At 33.3% G+C, this 16,934-nt stretch overlaps 1 protein-coding gene and 1 non-coding gene across 8 annotated transcripts in view; both read left to right on the top strand.

The window, feature by feature from the left end:
- The window catches only part of LOC106667546 (rap guanine nucleotide exchange factor 1), a 70,973-nt gene that overhangs the window by 45,190 nt on the left and 8,849 nt on the right, over nt 1–16,934 (top strand). For 3 of the 7 annotated variants that reach the window (XM_014395559.2, XM_014395560.2, XM_014395557.2), the window contains exons 6-18: nt 630–770; nt 835–1,215; nt 1,989–2,012; nt 5,132–5,303; nt 5,365–5,532; nt 5,668–5,867; nt 5,952–5,966; nt 6,035–6,209; nt 10,161–10,340; nt 12,160–12,339; nt 12,395–12,673; nt 12,735–12,866; nt 12,937–14,207. In XM_014395559.2, coding sequence (XP_014251045.1) covers nt 630–770; nt 835–1,215; nt 1,989–2,012; nt 5,132–5,303; nt 5,365–5,532; nt 5,668–5,867; nt 5,952–5,966; nt 6,035–6,209; nt 10,161–10,340; nt 12,160–12,339; nt 12,395–12,673; nt 12,735–12,866; nt 12,937–13,069 — 2,180 coding nt within the window. In that variant the 3' untranslated portion in view covers nt 13,070–14,207. Of the gene's footprint in view, nt 1–629; nt 771–834; nt 1,216–1,988; nt 2,013–5,131; nt 5,304–5,364; nt 5,533–5,667; nt 5,868–5,951; nt 5,967–6,034; nt 6,210–10,160; nt 10,341–12,159; nt 12,340–12,394; nt 12,674–12,734; nt 12,892–12,936; nt 14,208–16,934 lie in introns of those variants that run through there. The other 4 variants (XM_024230009.1, XM_024230008.1, XM_014395558.1 and 1 more) reach the window with 4 other exon arrangements.
- Nucleotides 2,877–2,949, top strand: Trnag-acc. Its single transcript has one exon. It is a non-coding gene; the product is annotated as a tRNA-Gly (tRNA).

The raw sequence follows: 16,934 nt of genomic DNA on the forward strand, positions 1-16,934 counted from the left end.
CACCGGCACCCTGAGGGTTGATATGACCTCTGCTGTTGCGAACCCTCGTAAAAAAAAATTTAAAAAAAAAGATCACTCAAGCTTGGGAAAACATACCAGAGAGCACTTTGATAAAAGGCATTTCCAAAAGGCTGTTAGTGGTGATTAAAAAACACGGCAGAAGTTTTCATCATTCAAAGAAATTAACACTTTAAAGAGTAAAAAAAAAATTTAGTCCTTTTTTATATAAATATTTTATTTAATTCACTTTGAATTGCAGTGTGATTTTTTTCCAATAACATTTTTGTGCAATCTTAAATGTTATTTTGTAAAATATTATTATTTAGTCTTATGGAAAATGAAATAAAAGGATAGGAAAAGTTGTTTAAAAAATAACAAATTAGGAAAAAAATTCCAACAAAAGTTTTAAAAATATGTTTAGCTGATGTGTATACTGAATAGTTATATTTAAATATAACATACATAAGTAGGAGGGAACTAATCTAATTATAACATGAGGTGTGTATATATATATTTTAATCTGAACCTGTCTAATTTTACGTCAAACTGCCTTTTTACGTAGAATTTTTCAACATAGCAGAAAATGTATTTTGACGATGAATTTACCACGATTCCCTTTTTGTGGTTAGACTTTCCTGGTCTGAACAGCTCGATCGTCAACGGAAGCCAGACCAGTTCTTGCTGCTGGGACAGTTCCTGTAGTAACACTTCGGACCACACTCACCTCACGGAATCACCCGATCCACCAATGGGCTTTAATAATGTTTTAGGTTGATAATTTATAAACTATTTGTTGTTGTTTTTCTCCGTTTTAATTAAAATTTCAATTTTTAGGCGCTTTAAATACAACGTTAGAAAGGACGTCAGGTATGATGTTCCAACAGCACGCGTCAAACCAGAGTTTCAACTTTGGCCACTCATCGACGTTAACGTCTTCGTCTTCATCAGTGGCGGAAGAGAGGCGAATCACGACCCACAAGTCGTCCTCTTCGTCTACGACCACTTTTGCTTCTTCTTCGGAGACGAGCGTCACTTCGTTGGTCGCCCACCAGCAGGTAGAAAGGAGGGGCTCTTCCGTCACGGAGCAGATCCCTCCTCTGCCTGAAAAGAAACGTTCGAGGCGCGAGCGCCAGCCGTCACAGTACGATAACGTGCCGACATCTACAAGCCCGACACTCGAAAAGCCTCCTCCGCTTCCTCCCAAGAAAAAGCACAGTGAGTAATATTTTATACTTTTCTAGTCATTAAGGTAAGATTAAATATCGATAGCTGCCAGCCGCTCAGTTCATTTGTTCGTGGCTTTTGTGTTTTATTTTTACATCCATAAAGGCTTTCTGTCATTGTTTTGCCTCTAGCCATTCCGGCCTAGCATTTAAAGTCAATAGAAAGAAAATAATCAAGTTTATTATAAAAGGATAATATTCTCTTCAAACATTGGCCGTATTGATTCAAGATGATCAGTATTGATCTTGTTTTTATTTAATTCTGTTCTTCGATTTCCTCAGCATTTTATAAAATGTATTATTAAGTCAAGGTCATCATTCAATTAAATATTAAAACTGATTATAAATTGCTATTAAATTCACCTACTTGGAAATATGCGCTCATCACTGATGATTCATGGTGTAATTCATGATTATTTAATTGCGACTGTTTATTTATTAATAATATTTAAAGTGGGTAAAAAGGTGGATTCTTCGAATAGCATTTAAGTGGGATTGAGTTGTAAATTTAATTTATTAAACAAAAGTAAGATTCCATATTGTATAGAACTCCATGGGGCTCCAATTATAATCAATTATTTTATGCAAGTCCATGAGAAAATGTATTAATTTAAGTCTTTATCAATTGTTTTTATAAAATGTAAGAGTAAAGATGAAAAATTATTTTGAACATTTTAAGAGAATTTTCAATAGGAAAACTAAATTAAATATTTAAGGCCAAATTTGTAATTGAGATGAGAGCTAACATATATTCTTGTCTGCCAGTATTCCAATCAGTGGCCTATTCTGGTAAGAAAAATGTTATAACTTTTTATTTACTTCATAGCAGTATGCTTAGCGCATGTAAACCATCATCAAAACATCATATCAATAACGTCTGGACATGTCAGCATTTCTCTTGTCACTCTCGTCTTTTCAGATCTTCTCTCAACAAACCATATCCGAAATACATGCCATTTCATTCATTCGTTTTCCAGTTATCACCCCCTCCCTCCCTATTGGTACATAGAATAGCGTATTCCATAGTTTTGGAACACTTTAGAAAAATCTGTACTTTTTATGTTATTCTTCCGTCCCACAGCATGTATGTTTCTGTTAGTGCAAAGCAACACTTGAATACAAGCAGTATTTGATATATTGTTTTATTATGTTTTATACTAAATATGGTCGAGTTTAAAAATTAGTGTCATGAGGAATTACATATTTGAATATTGGAAAGAAAAAAAGAGGGAAATACAAAAAAAAAGTTGTGTGAAATGATTAGTCGGTAGGTACTATTTGGAGGTTGTGGGTTCGAGTCCTGCTCGTGAGACTAATTTTTCATATGTATTTAAGAATTAGAATAGGACACATAAATGATAATGATAAATAGGAATAAATTGATCAAATACAATTTTAAAATATTGGTACATATGGTTAACATAATTATTGTTATATAAATAATAAACATAGGAAAAATAATTACTAATAAATTAATTAAGGTTTTAAGTTGAGATAAAAAAGACAGTGTCAGGAGCGGGATTCGAACTCCGTCGCCATTTCATTTGTCGCCGAGAATCCAATCCGATTACACGACATTTGAAAAATGGCAAAAAGGAGGGAAAATTCAAAAGGTGAGGTTGAGATGGGAAGTTAGTGCCTGAGGGGATCGAAGTCACGATAGCTCAAGTGGTAGAGTAGTGGAGTACCAAGCCGAAGGTCGTGGGTTCGAATCCCGCTTGTGACACTGACTTTTTTATCTCAACTTAAAACCTTAATTAATTGAATGTTATTAATTGATCAAGCGAATCACGAAAAATAGTAAATATAATTACTAATATTTGTTTCTTTTATTTATTTTTTGTTTCTTTTTTTAATGAATTATAATTTTATGTGTGGTTGAGATGAAAAGATTAGTTGCCACAGACGGATTCAAACCCGTGACCTTCGTCTTAATACACTGCTGCTCTAACCCCTTGAGCTATCGCACCAAAGTCACAATGTCTTTTTTGTTAAATTAATTATATTTCCAATAATTTGTTGTAACCAGTCCCATCTTTAGATTTCAATAATTTTCTTCTTTCCTAGCCTTTTCAGTTACACCTTTCAAATCTTTCTTTTTTTAAATTAAGAAACATTTTTTATTATTAACTTCTTATCCTGGAGTGAATGTGACCAGACTTCTATGTTTGTATCACGTGTTGTGTTTATGTTAATTTATTGTAGGCAATGAATGTAATTTATTAGCGTAAAAGGAAGGTGTTTAACCCCGCTCTGAGGAATATCGAGTACTCTGGGGTGAGTGTGTGACGTCTGGACAGTGAAAATAAGTTATTAAGCGAGAATGGAGTGGGTTCAACCCTGCCCCGAGGAATATCGAGTAGTGTGGGGTGGGTGTGTGACGTCTGGGCAGTAAAAGTAAGTTATTAAGCGAGAATGGAGTTGGTTCAACCCTGCCCCGAGGAATATCGAGTAGTGTGGGGTGAGTGTGTGACGTCTGGAGAGTAAATAATTGTTGAGTACTCTGGGGGGGGGGGGGTAAACATGACCAAACTTCTTTGTTTATATCAAGTGTAAGTTAATTTATAGGAATGAATGTAATTTATTAGTGTGAAAGGAAGGGGTCACTGATAACCCCGATGATTATCGAGAACTTTGGGGGAGTGAGTGTGACCAGACTTCAATGTTTGTAGGGACAACCTAAAGTACACATGAGAGGCGAGCATTTTAGACATAGTATACATATAAAAGCAGTCAGAAACCAGATCGAGATACTCAGATTGCTGCAGCTTACACCAAAATATGTTGAAAGGCCAGAAAAAGAAGGAAAACTCGCAGATGATCTCAGCTGTTTGTCTGCCCATAAACCACCCACTTTATATTTATAGTTTTATATATTTTTCACTATCTGCCTAGTGTTTTAGTTATCAAAGAAATAGATACGAAACACAAATATTTTAATATTTTATAATTGCACTGTTACATTTACCGTTTCATGGGCTATGGAGCATTCAATTTATTTTCAATGGTAACACCAGGATATCTTCTATTTCTTCATGCGACATGTCGACAGTATTACACAACTTGCAGACTAAATGTCCAAAGCTTAAAATCTACAATTGGTACTCATCATCACTCCCACTCCATTGCCAATCAAAGCTAATCGTCCTTAACAGCTTACACCTCTAGCAGATATTTTGATATAGTTGACGTCAACTTTGTATCTTCACTTGTTGCGACTCCCTATTACAATCAACATCCCGTCTTGCTTGAAGAAAGAAATAATCTAAGAATTCTGATGCTCTACCTGAAATGGCAATCTGTAATTCCACGTCTTCTTTAATGCTTATTTAAATTTTTATTAGTTGTCTAATCAACATACATTTTTTATTTTATTTTTTAAATCTACTACTATATTTATTGCTGTTTAGTGCTATTGGAAACAAATTAAGCTTACAGAAATATGAAGTATTAACTTAAATGCATTTTGGGAACAAACAAAAAACAACACCTGTATAAATGAATGACCCATTTTATCATTTGCGATCTGAAATAACCTGATTCACGTAATCCATCAGTGCCAATTTAGTGATATTTTGTCATTTCATTTCACACATTTTGCTAAATTCAAGGGTTGCTTTAATTTGTTAAAGTAATTGATTATGTATGAAAACTTTTAACAAACAACTTGTCTTAATATATGTTTTGCACATGCATATATTAAGTAAGTAATAAGTAAATAAGTGATACACTATACATATTGTAAATTTATTTGTTTATATTTTGTAAATTTTGTGTAATATATTTGTAATTATTATTTTACACTGTATATTATTCTGTTAATTACATACTAACTCAAAGGTTTGTGTATTCTATGTTTACATGTTTAATACGTATATTTTTGTTGTTTTGTTTTTTTTACAATTTAGTAATGGCTTACATGGAGATGTTTGGAAACTGTTCTCAACCGAGTGCTTCGGATTTACTCAGACATTCTGTCCACACGTACAGCCTGCTCCAGTGGCAACAGCAACACCAAGCTTCGATAACTTCGACGCAGTCTTGTTCGTTCACCAGCCATACGTTCACTTCAAGCAACAGGTAACGTGAGCGTGGTGTAAAAGTTAAAAATGTACCTATTAAATCTGAACTTTTGGTACAGCAATCATGAGACTTTAGACGAGCCGATGAGTGAAAGGAACAGTGGTAATGTAAGCCCTGGGCTACCCCCAGCGCTGCCGCCCAAGAGAGGAGGTATAAAATCTGCAGTGACTCCACCTCCTCCAGAGCCCTTGCCGCAGATGACTCCACCTCCTTCTCCGACCCCTGTGTAAGGATTTGAATAAAAATTTAATCAACTCTTATCGTCCCAATCTGCCTGAAGTTTCAACATTTCACAATTTTTTTACTCCTGTAGATTAATGTCAAGCTGCATATCAAGTATAAACTGTCATTTTTCTTGTAGTAAACCGATCGAAGAAACACAAACGGTGGTTGCCAATGGTGGCTCGAGGATTCCCGCAGCGAGCCCTGAGACAAATTTTCTATTTGAACTTGACGTCAGCAAACACCTCGTTTTGATGCGCCCAGAAGAAGAAGGTCCGGCAATACGTGGCGGGCCTCCTGATGCCCTCATAATACATGCAACAAAAGCTTGTAAAAATGGTAAATGAATTTTTTCTCTATCTTTAATGTCCTGTCTTTAATTGTTTTGTTTCGTTTTCGTTTTCGTTCGACTTGTCCTAACAGAAGAAAAAGAGCCAGGTAAAAAAATATACAAATAAATTGAAAATAAATCTGTACGTTGTATAACCAAATTTCTTTCTCTGTAGATTTTCTCTATCAAGAAGCATTTTTAACAACGTACAGAACTTTCCTATCACCTTTAGAACTGATAGAGAAACTGTGCCTGCGGCAAAGGAGATTCAGTGGGAACCAAGATCCTGGGAAGCAGAGAGCAGCACGAGAAGCTTTCTCACTTCTTGTCAGGGTAGTGTCAGATCTGACGTGAGTTCATTTACATTTCATATTATATTTATTAATTTAAATACATTACATACATTTTATATTTACTGTATAAAATAAATTTTATATATACGGTGTTTACAAGTTTATAAAAGAGGCCCGAGGCGACAGTGGGAATTGAACCAAGACCACAGGGTCTTGAGACAAGAGTTTTCATGCTGACCATTCGGCCAATGTAGTCCTCAAAGTACTACACCTAGAATATCATGGTATATCTGTCGGGCAAGCTACCAGAAGGGTTAAAAATCTAAAGTATCTAGATACTTTAGATCAGTGGTTCCCAAACTTTTTTGACCCTTTTTATATTCAAAAATTGCCCACAACACCCAAGTGAAAAAGCCACATATATGCATAATATAAAAATTACAAATTAAAAAAAAAAAGTTTTGTTAAAAAAGTATTTTTGAAATTATAAATATATATATAAATTATAATAGTAATTACTTTTGTTTAAAATAAAATATAAAAAAATTAATGGCTTGGATGAACGTAATGAGATGTTATAAGTGTATAATTTCTAATCGGTTTCTTTCCTTTGTGATGAGGTTCATAACAGCACTGAATCCACGTTCTACCAAATAGAAAGAGAGTAAAGCAGTCAACAACTTCTGTACAATAACCGTTAATGCAGGATATTGGGATCTATTTTTGTAACCAGAATTTGTGATATCCTTGTTCTAACATTGGTTTCAGTTCCTCATTTGTGTATATTTCAATAAGCTGCTCCTGTATTAGTATGGATTCATCTGTGCTTTGGATCTGAGTTTGTCCACGTGCAAAAGGGTTTAAGCGGGAATATCCAAGTGAAAAATGTCTTCAACTCTTTGGTTCAGGTCTGTATGAAGAGCTGTTAAGTGCTGACAGTAAGCAAGCAAATCTTCATCTCTGATTTGCAATTTCGAAAGATTTGGAAACTGAAAGCATTCTCCTCTTCCCAAGTTTTGTTTGTAAAGAAAAAGTTTTGCAACAAACACAGATATTACGCTTTTAGTTTTGATTAAATTTAATTGGTCACCTTGTAGTTTCAAATTTGTTTCGTCCCCTGAATGATACCGGGGACCCCTGGGAGTCCGTAGGGACCACTTTGGGAACCACTGCTTTAGATAATTTGTCACATTCGCAGCACCAATTTGGACCAAAGCTAGAAAAAAAGGCTGATGTAAAGTCTTTAAAAAGTGTCCAAAGGAAAATATTACTCAGAATAATGAATACTATCTTATTCCATGCACCATGTGTCGTGACAGGTTACCAATTGAAATGAAAATAAAAGAAACTGTTGAAATATCTGAACACAAAAGACTGACAGAAATGGACCTCCCATTGAAACCTAATGAATAGCATCTGCCTAAGAAAATAAAAGCAGTATTACCCATAAGAGTAACACCCTACTACAGGATTTTTACAGATGGTAGTCAACATGATGACATGGTGGGGCCGCAATTGTGATATATAGACTGAACCCTATCTTTCAGAAGAAATTTGGGCTAGCGAAACATTGCCCGAAAGACCAATCTGAGGCTTTCGCTATTTTGCAAGCAATGAAATACGTCTCCCAGGAACAATAGGAACTGGGGAGTGCAGAGCAACAACCATCTACACGGATAGCCAAATTACTCTTGATATGATAGACAATCCTACTATCCATAAGCCACTAATCGAGGAAATACGATTCCTACTTTAAAACTGCAGAAGAAGGAAAAAATAGGGCTGGAATGGGTCAGAGTACTTGGGCCTGGAAGGAAATGAGAAAGACGACAAATGTGCAAAGGTGGTGGCTTCCGATATTTTGCTAGATGTCATGATCATACCTGAAGTCAGAACTGTGATGCCAGAGCATAGCAGATGGGAGATCATGTGGATGAAAAATACCCAATGAATATTTTCTCCACAATGAAATTGTGCCTTAAAATTAATATATGCGTCACATCACATAGAAAATAATTGCTGACTGGTCATGGAAAGCACTGGTCATATCTAAAGTAATCCCACATCATAGATGATACATATCTATGCAATTACAAACTTGAAAGCACATAATATACAGATGCACATTTTGAAGCCAAGAAACTGAAAATGAAAAGAGTCATCAAACGACAAGGAGATGCCTGGTCAACAGCAAGTACCTAGTACAAAATCACCGTACGATCTTCAGCAATTTCACTGTCACAGTAGATTTTGAAAAATTATAAATACAAAAAAACAAAAATGTAATAACTAACTTCACTTAACTCACTAATTCACTGAACTTAAACCTCTATCATTTCCATTGCAAATATTGTGCGTAATAATATTTTATGTTAAAACTGTTAATATTGTATAGAGAAATCTGTAGTTATTTAGGGGGGAGATATAAATTAAACTCCTCAGAGCAGGGTTTCCTTACTGTGCTGAGGAAAAAAAGCTCATCTGATCATCTGCCACCGTAATGGATAAATCACTGGCATACAAAGAATTTGTACAACATATAGTGTATCAAGATGATTAAATTCAAGACTCATTAAATTCAATTAATTTCATATTAATTTTTGTTTGTAAAATGCAAAAATAGTGATTTATACAAGGAACGATGCAGCTGGTCTAAAATTGCGAAGACTATGAAATGCTCATATAATTTATGTTATCCTTCTTGAGAGTTGAAATTGAATAAACTGTCCAATATGAAGTACAACAAAACAGAAGAAGAAAGATTGAATTTTGTTAATAGAAATGATAAATGGTGGAGTGAGAGTTTTGTTCGATCTTCTTAAAAATATTGAATTTTGTTTTCCTATTTGAAATCATTAACACTGCATATTCGAACACCAGCTCCTCGTCTCAACCTACAACCTTTCAAATTTTTCCTCTTTTTGCCATTTTTCAAATGTCGTATAATCAGAATTCTCAGCGAGTTTGAAGTGGCCACAGGGAGCTGTTAGCAAAGTGATTACCTCTTTAATTATTACATTCACTAGTTTTCGTGGTCCGCTTGACCAATTAATATCTTTCAATTAATTAAGGTTTTTAGTTGAGATAAAAAATGAAAAATGGCAAAAAGTAGGGAAAATTTAAAAGGTGGGGTTGAGATGGGAAGTTGGCATCCGAGTGGATCGAGGTCACAATAGCTCAAGTGGTAGAGCAGCGGCGTATCTAGCCGAAGGTCGTGGGTTCGAATCCCACTCGTGACACTGACTTTTTTTATCTCAACTAAAAATCTTAATTAATTCAAAGATATTAATTGGTCAAGCAGACCACAAAAATTAGTGAATTTAATATGTAAAAATGAAGTATATCTTCACTAAAGCTCTCCGTGGCCATTTCATTTACATGACATTTGAAAAATGGCAAAAGGGGTGGAAAATTCAAAAGGTGGGGTTGAGATGGGAAGTTGGTGTCCAAGTGGATCGAAGTCAAGATAGCTCAAGTGGTGGAGTAGCTGCGTATCTAGCCGAAGATCGTGGGTTCGAATCCCGCTCGTGACTGGCTGTTTTATCTCAACTAAAAACCTTAATTAATTGAAAGATTTTAATTATTATATTAATCCATACATGTTTAGCAGACATAATTGACCATATTAATTATTTCAATTAATTATTCTTTTTCGATCTTGGTTGAGACAAAAAGTCAGCCTCACAAGTGGGATTTGAACCCATGACCTTCGGTTTAATATGCCGCTACTTTAACCTGCTTTGAGCTATCATCACTTCGATCCACTCGGACTCCAAGGGCGTAGGTTCAAATCCCGCTCTTGACTACTTTTTCGTCTCAACCAAGACCTTAATGAAAAAGGATAATTAATTGAAATAATATGCCAATTATGACCGCTAAACATGTATGGATTAATATAATAAATCTAGTTTTTTAACTTCTATCATATAGTGTATTTAAGTCAAACAGTTTATATTATTGATGGTAGTTTGTAAGAGGTATAAATATTATTTTTACTGACATTTTCAGTGTTTCTGATTTGGAAGAGGCCGTTTTGAAAGCATTGATGGAGTTTGTCTACCAGCTGCTCTGCAGCGGGGACCTGACCATGGCCAAAGTCCTCCGGGTGATCATTATTGAAAAGTATAATAATAAGATACTTTATTATTCCATCAATAATTTACTGCCATCACAGAACATCTATACAAGGTTTGTTTAAAAAATCATCTTTAATTAAGGAACACTTGGATAAATTTCAATTAATTTAATATTTTTTATTTTTCAATGGTATAACATACTAGTCACTTGTACCCTTTGAGCTTGGTGGTTCTTCTAATTGAGTCACCAGTCCATGTGGATTTCCCAAATATCTTACAGCACCATCCTTAGGTTGATAGAATGGGAGATTTGTCAACATGCAGTTAAGTTGAAGAAGGGAGGTTGCGGAGTTGATTTTAATTTAACATTTTTCGCAGTATTCTGCTATCTGGTTTATTGCATTTTACAGTTTATTTCGAGCGTAGGCATTCCTATGAGTACATGTGTCATCCGCGTATATAGCTATATTTGCATTATGATTCGATGGGATGTAGTTAATATGTTGAATCAGATGGGGTAGCACCATCCTTTATGTTTTTAAGCTCTGAAAAATGTTGGTTTATCTTGATTCGAAATTTTCTGTCTTTCATGAATGATTGATTAGGATTCCCACATGTTTTAATTTGTACAATAAACCGGTGTCCAGACAAGATCAAAGGCCTGATATAAATCATGGAAGGCTGCTATCATGTAATCCTTTTTTTAAATCCGTGTACTATTTCTCACTGAGTCTGTATACTCGGTGGGTTGTTGATTGGCTGGACTTAAACCCGAACTGAAAGTTAGGTAATATTGTTTGCATACGGAAGTTTTTTATATATTGTTTGACCTTTTTGTTTCTTTTAAAACAGTGTTTCCATTCTAGAATCATTCCGTTGAACGCCTTTGCTTGATAAAGATTTCTGGTAAAATTCTGAGGAATCCTTTCCCATTCATCAAAACAGCCGTTTCCAATACTTCCAGGGTATTAGGACCTGGGTTTTGACGTCGTACTTGTTGCTTAAGTTGGCCTCAAATTGAGTTTAAATCTGGACTTTGTGCTGGCCACACCAAACACTCAATTTCATCCTCATTCAGGTAGTCTTCCAGTGTGCTCTATGGGGCCTGGCATTATCCTGCATTTCCAAGAATCTCTCACTGATGTGGGGGGGACAAATAACACTACATGTTCTTCAATTATGTCTCGTAAGTACCTCTGTGAAGTTAGAGATCTCGCACAACAACCAATTTGGTCCAAAGAAAAGCCATCAATCACTGTGGTATGGCATCTGAGGAACCATACAGTATCCAGCGTACCTTTCTCCTGAGCTTCTCCATTAAATTAAGCCAATTTGAAGTTTTGACATCAACTCTCACCTCATCTGTAAAGAGGACTCGTCCCCAATCTTTCAATGTCCAATTCACATATTCCCCCAAGCCTATGCCCCCATTTTTTCCTTTTTTTAAGCTGTGATAAAAGCCTGGAATAATGTATTTAATTTCAAACTAAATAAATAAATAAATTGAGTGGTGCGTTAAGACTAATAGGCCTACAATTCTCTATATTGACTTTGTTCTTTCCTTTAAGATTTTAAATTTGTGTTTGTCTCATTTTACCCTTCTTTGTAGGAAGTTTAGTTGACTTTTCCACTTTTCTGGGTTTCTACATCGTCAGTCTACTTACTCTGTCTTTTCCTGTATACAGCACTCTAACACTCTACTGAGTGAGTGGGATTGTATGCAAAAGTTTAAATCTTAAGTTAGTTTAGCTTAGAAATAAATCATGAGGCTATAGTTGGCTTGATTTTATGTATTTACCTTTAAACAAAAAAATATATTTAAAAGTAAGCACTATAAAGTAAATTAATTTTGAAATAGGAGGATCTTGTTTCTTGTTTAGCTCTGATTTTATAAAATTTTATTTTAAACCACTTTGATTTACTTATTTTAGACAATCCACATTGGTCGATTTTAAATCCGATCATGTAGCAGAGCAAATGACACTCCTAGACTCGGAGCTTTTTATGAAAATTGAGATCCCTGAAGTTCTCATCTGGGCGCAGGAGCAGAATGAAGAGCGTAGCCCAAATTTGACACGTTTTACCGAACACTTTAACAAAATGTCTTATTGGTGAGTACAGACAGAAATGGCAAAAAGTGATAATATTAATCGTGAGTATTCACAGGGCGAGGTCGAGGATACTGGAGCAGAACGAAGCCAAGGACAGGGAAAAGTATGTCGTCAAGTTTATTAAAATAATGAAACACTTGCGCAAAATCAACAATTTCAACTCGTATCTCGCTCTCCTATCGGCGCTCGATTCGGCTCCGATACGCCGGCTGGAATGGCAGAAACATATCACAGAAGGGCTGAAGGAATATTGCGCACTGATTGACAGCTCCTCGAGTTTCAGAGCTTACAGACAAGCCCTGGCTGAAACACAGCCCCCTTGCATACCATACATGTCAGTACATTTTTACACAATTTTCAAACTCGGTGTTTTATTTGAATTTTTATATTTTCAGAGGTTTAGTACTCCAGGACTTAACGTTCGTCCACATCGGCAACAGCGATTACCTTTCAGACGGCGTCATCAACTTTTCAAAGAGGTGGCAGCAGTTCAATATTGTCGAAAACATGAAGAGATTCAAAAAAGGGTTTGCACTTTCATTACAATTCCAGGTAATTTGTTTATAAGTTGTATTTATACTTGTTTTTATTGTTTAGCACTTACACGTTTAAGAAAAACGAAAGAATCATTGCATTCTTCAGCAACTTTGACGACTTTTTATGCGAAGAAGCCATGTGGCAGATCTCGGAGAGTATAAAACCTAGAGGAACAAAGAAAACGAATCAGTAAAATTGCTTTTTCATCTTACTCCGGCTTTCAAGCTACTATTATTTTTTAAAAGAAATATAAAAGCAATATCTTAGTGTTTGTAAAAACATTACAAAAGGAAATATGTTTAAACATTAATTTTAATATATATATTTTTTAAATATATAAAAAACAAAAGGGTTTAAATTTCAGCCTATGAAAAATGATTTTGTCGGTGTGATTAAGTAAGTGAAACTACATTAATTAAATAATTAGAGTAAACATTAGATTCCCTTAAACATAAATGGAGAAGAGTATTGAACCTGAAACGTAGTTCAACTTCATCGAGTAATCTTTTAAAACGACTATGTATTTCTACTATCGTCTGAAATTCTTATGAACCCTTATTGCCTTAAGAATATTCATCCTAAAAAGTTAAATTGATTTGAGGAATTGTGTCGGACCAAAAAAAAAAAAAAAAAAAAAAAAAGGAAACTATAGTCTTTTTTTATTTTTGTTTATATTTATAAATTGATTTTTTTTTTAAATCTACGCTTGATCCGTTGTCACTTTCCCTTTGGATGATGTCTTGACAAATCCCTGTTTATGTTTATATACGGTAAAAATGCTTTAATCTTAATCTGTAACTTCATGAAAAACTTTTTAAAGATAAATCAAACAATGAATACAAGCAACGATTTTCCCTTTTTTCTTTTCTTTTTTTCTCTCTTTTTCTCAATTAAATAAAGGTCTATTTTATTAATCATTTCATTTGGCTGTGTAATTGTTTCTCATCTCTTTCTAATTTTTGGTAGCTCTGATAGCAGAATTTATCACGTTTTATGTGTAAATTAAATATTTAAATATTTCAAGGTGTTTTTTCATTCTGAATGAGGTTTTTGAATGTCAAAATGGGCTTTAAATGTCAAAAAATAAAACATTAAAAATAGCAGAAATTGAGACCTATTAAAAAATAATGTGAACGTGAATAAGAAATTAATTTAATTTTTAAGAGGCACAGATTTCTTTAACAAGCTTCAGTAGAAAGTTCTTCTTATAAAAAAGAATTCTAAGCTTTTTTGAAAAACACAAATTTACGTAAAATTTGGGTAAGGGCAAAAAAAAGTGTTATTTTAAAAAGAAAATCACCAGTTTATATTGTTCGAGGTGAACTTCAAAATCTCTCGGTTTTATATTCTCAACATATCCCTGGTTATATTAAATTCGCGATGTGGTTTTTCACTTTGAAGTTCAAGCTTGTCTCGTGATTCACAGTTATTACGATGATCGGATCAGCATTTTCAATTTATAGCAAAGTTCTCTTGTAGTGTGCCCAAGATATTCAAGAAATTCTAAGTGTAATCAGTCGTGAGAAAATATCAAAATTAAACTAATTCAGACGAGGTCTCATCTCGGTTGGGTGCCGTGATTAGTTCAATCCCGAGCACAAATATATTTGCTAATACACTTTTGAAAGTCCTCTAAGATTTATTTAAAGGAAGCCTGTTAGCTGAGTAAAAAAATATTTAAGCCAACTTAAATTATTTTAAGCCCTTAACCTTAGGATTAACTTTATAATTTCAAAATATACTTTGAACTTTAGAAAAGTGGAATTGTACTTTAAGGTTGTAATCCTTTAAAGTAGTCCATGTAAAAACAAAAGTGTTTTAACGATAGGTTGTAACAGAGTGACAAAATATATGTAAGATCCATAATATGAATTTTATTTAAAAAATCTTATTCCAAAAATTAGTTCCAGATACATTCTCTTATCAAGCTACCTATTTATTTTCACTGTTAAATTATCCTTCGCTGACCTTTAATGAAATCATATTGAGAAAATACGAGTGTAAATGATATTTTTTTAAAATGATGTCAGGCCTAATTTTTTTCCTGAGCGATGTATTTTTAACCATCGGACAAAATAAATGGATCAATCATTGGAGAGAATGCTGGTTAAACAAACTTGCATCTGTGATGGTAGGGCGAGAGATGAACAGTCGAGCGGCTTAGTTTTTATATGTGATATGTTTTTTCTTTTTTAATTGCCAATTGTATAATATGGAAATTTTGCTGAATGTGCAAGTCTTCATTGAAGATATAATATTTTTATGTGTATTTTTATTATATTTAATAAGTGTACGTATATGGAGAGTGGTTGTGTGAGGTGTGTGCTTTTGATCTTTGGTGATTTTACAACAAAAAAAATCACTATCCTAGGTGTTAGAAATTTGTCATAATTTCTTTGTGTGTTTCTGAGAATATTTGTAGCCTTTGTAAACATCACTTTATCCTCACCAAAGATCTATGCAGTGTCTGTATAATGTCTTAAAATATTTGTACCGACAAATTGAAAAATAAATAAAATGAGGATATTTCTTATAATATATGTCTGCTAGTCAATTTTTCCACTTGAGGAACTAGGTTTAACTAAAAGTATCAAATTTCAAAATGTTCAGAAACAAGTAAATTTTCTAAGAATCAATATTGGAAAACAATTTTAATGGATCTTCTTGATGTTCGGTATGAAATCATAGGTATAAATGTTTATATCTACTCAGTGTTAGGCACCTCTCGTTCTTTTGAAATTTGAACTAAAAACCAACTAAGTATTTATGTAACAAACAGTATAATTGAAAAACCAGTGATAGTTTACTTTTAAATATAGTTCCCTTAAAAAATTTATTTTATTTTTTTGGGTCGGTTATTTTGTTAATTTGAGATGCAATTTTTTATTAGTATTTAAGTTGTAAATTTGTTCGTTAAGGTTTTAATTTCCTAATTGACATTCGTTTTGCATCTCGAATTTGTTTTTGACTCAAAATTCAGGGTTTTAATGTGGATTTAGTTACTAAATTTTGTTTTGTACAATGTATGTTTTTATTTACCAATGTACATTTTTGTAAATATAATTGAAAAAGATTTATCCACTGTTTTATTTTTGTATGGAACTTTTTGTCTTTTTTTTTTGTTTTTAAATTTTAGCTTTTAAGATTTTTTACTTGTAATGTTTTAAATGTAATTTTCTCTGTCGAAAAATCATGTGTTTTATGCTCGTTTATTAATAAGTAGTATGTAACAATACTCGATCCTTTCCCCACCGTAGCCTTTTGTTCTTGTTAAAATGTGTATTTTACCTTAAGACTGCTGTTTTAGTTTGTATAAATACTTTCTGAAATGTTTAAATTTAACATTCCATAAGAGAAAAAGCAATAATGAAAAATAAGTATCTATAAATATGTATTATGTATATTTAAACAAAACAAAAAGAAAATATATTTAAAAAAAACATCGAATGACAATCGTACAGAAAAAATTCAAAATAAATGTTTTCAACCAAAAATTGGAATGTAGACTTTTTTTGTTTAAATCTGTTGTAAAAGTAGAGTAAACCTTTAACAAATGAAAAACACCCAGCCTTCCTGTCTTATGTAACATTTAAATGTATATAAAACAATGAACTATAAACTATTATAATGGGGAAAAAAAGTGTAATATTTTTTCAAAATGAGATGTAGATGAAAAAGAAAATACCCGTTTCTTAAACAACCATTTTATGTATTCCATTCCCAATTTTAGGTATAGATTGTAAAAAAAAAACAGTATTTAAAAAAAAAAAAAAAGGAAAATTTGTTAGTATTAATAAATTGAACCTTCATTATAATATAAATGGAATTATTAATGTAGATTTTGAATTAAGAACCATATCTTAACGAAATAGATTATCGTAAACGCTTATCTCAGATTTTCAAAACTTTTCTTTTTATCAGATCTCATGAGAATAAAATCAAATACAAACCAGAATTTCTGGGATAAGTGATTGGGTGGACCAGTTTAGTCCTTGTTTGTTTTTGTTAAAAAGATTTTTCTTAAGGCGTGTACAAAAACTGGGACTTTCTTTCTCCTA

The sequence above is a fragment of the Cimex lectularius genome, unplaced genomic scaffold, assembly GCF_000648675.2.
Source record: "Cimex lectularius strain Harlan isolate CLEC.00 unplaced genomic scaffold, Clec_2.1 scaffold426, whole genome shotgun sequence".
Lineage (NCBI taxonomy): Eukaryota > Metazoa > Arthropoda > Insecta > Hemiptera > Cimicidae > Cimex > Cimex lectularius.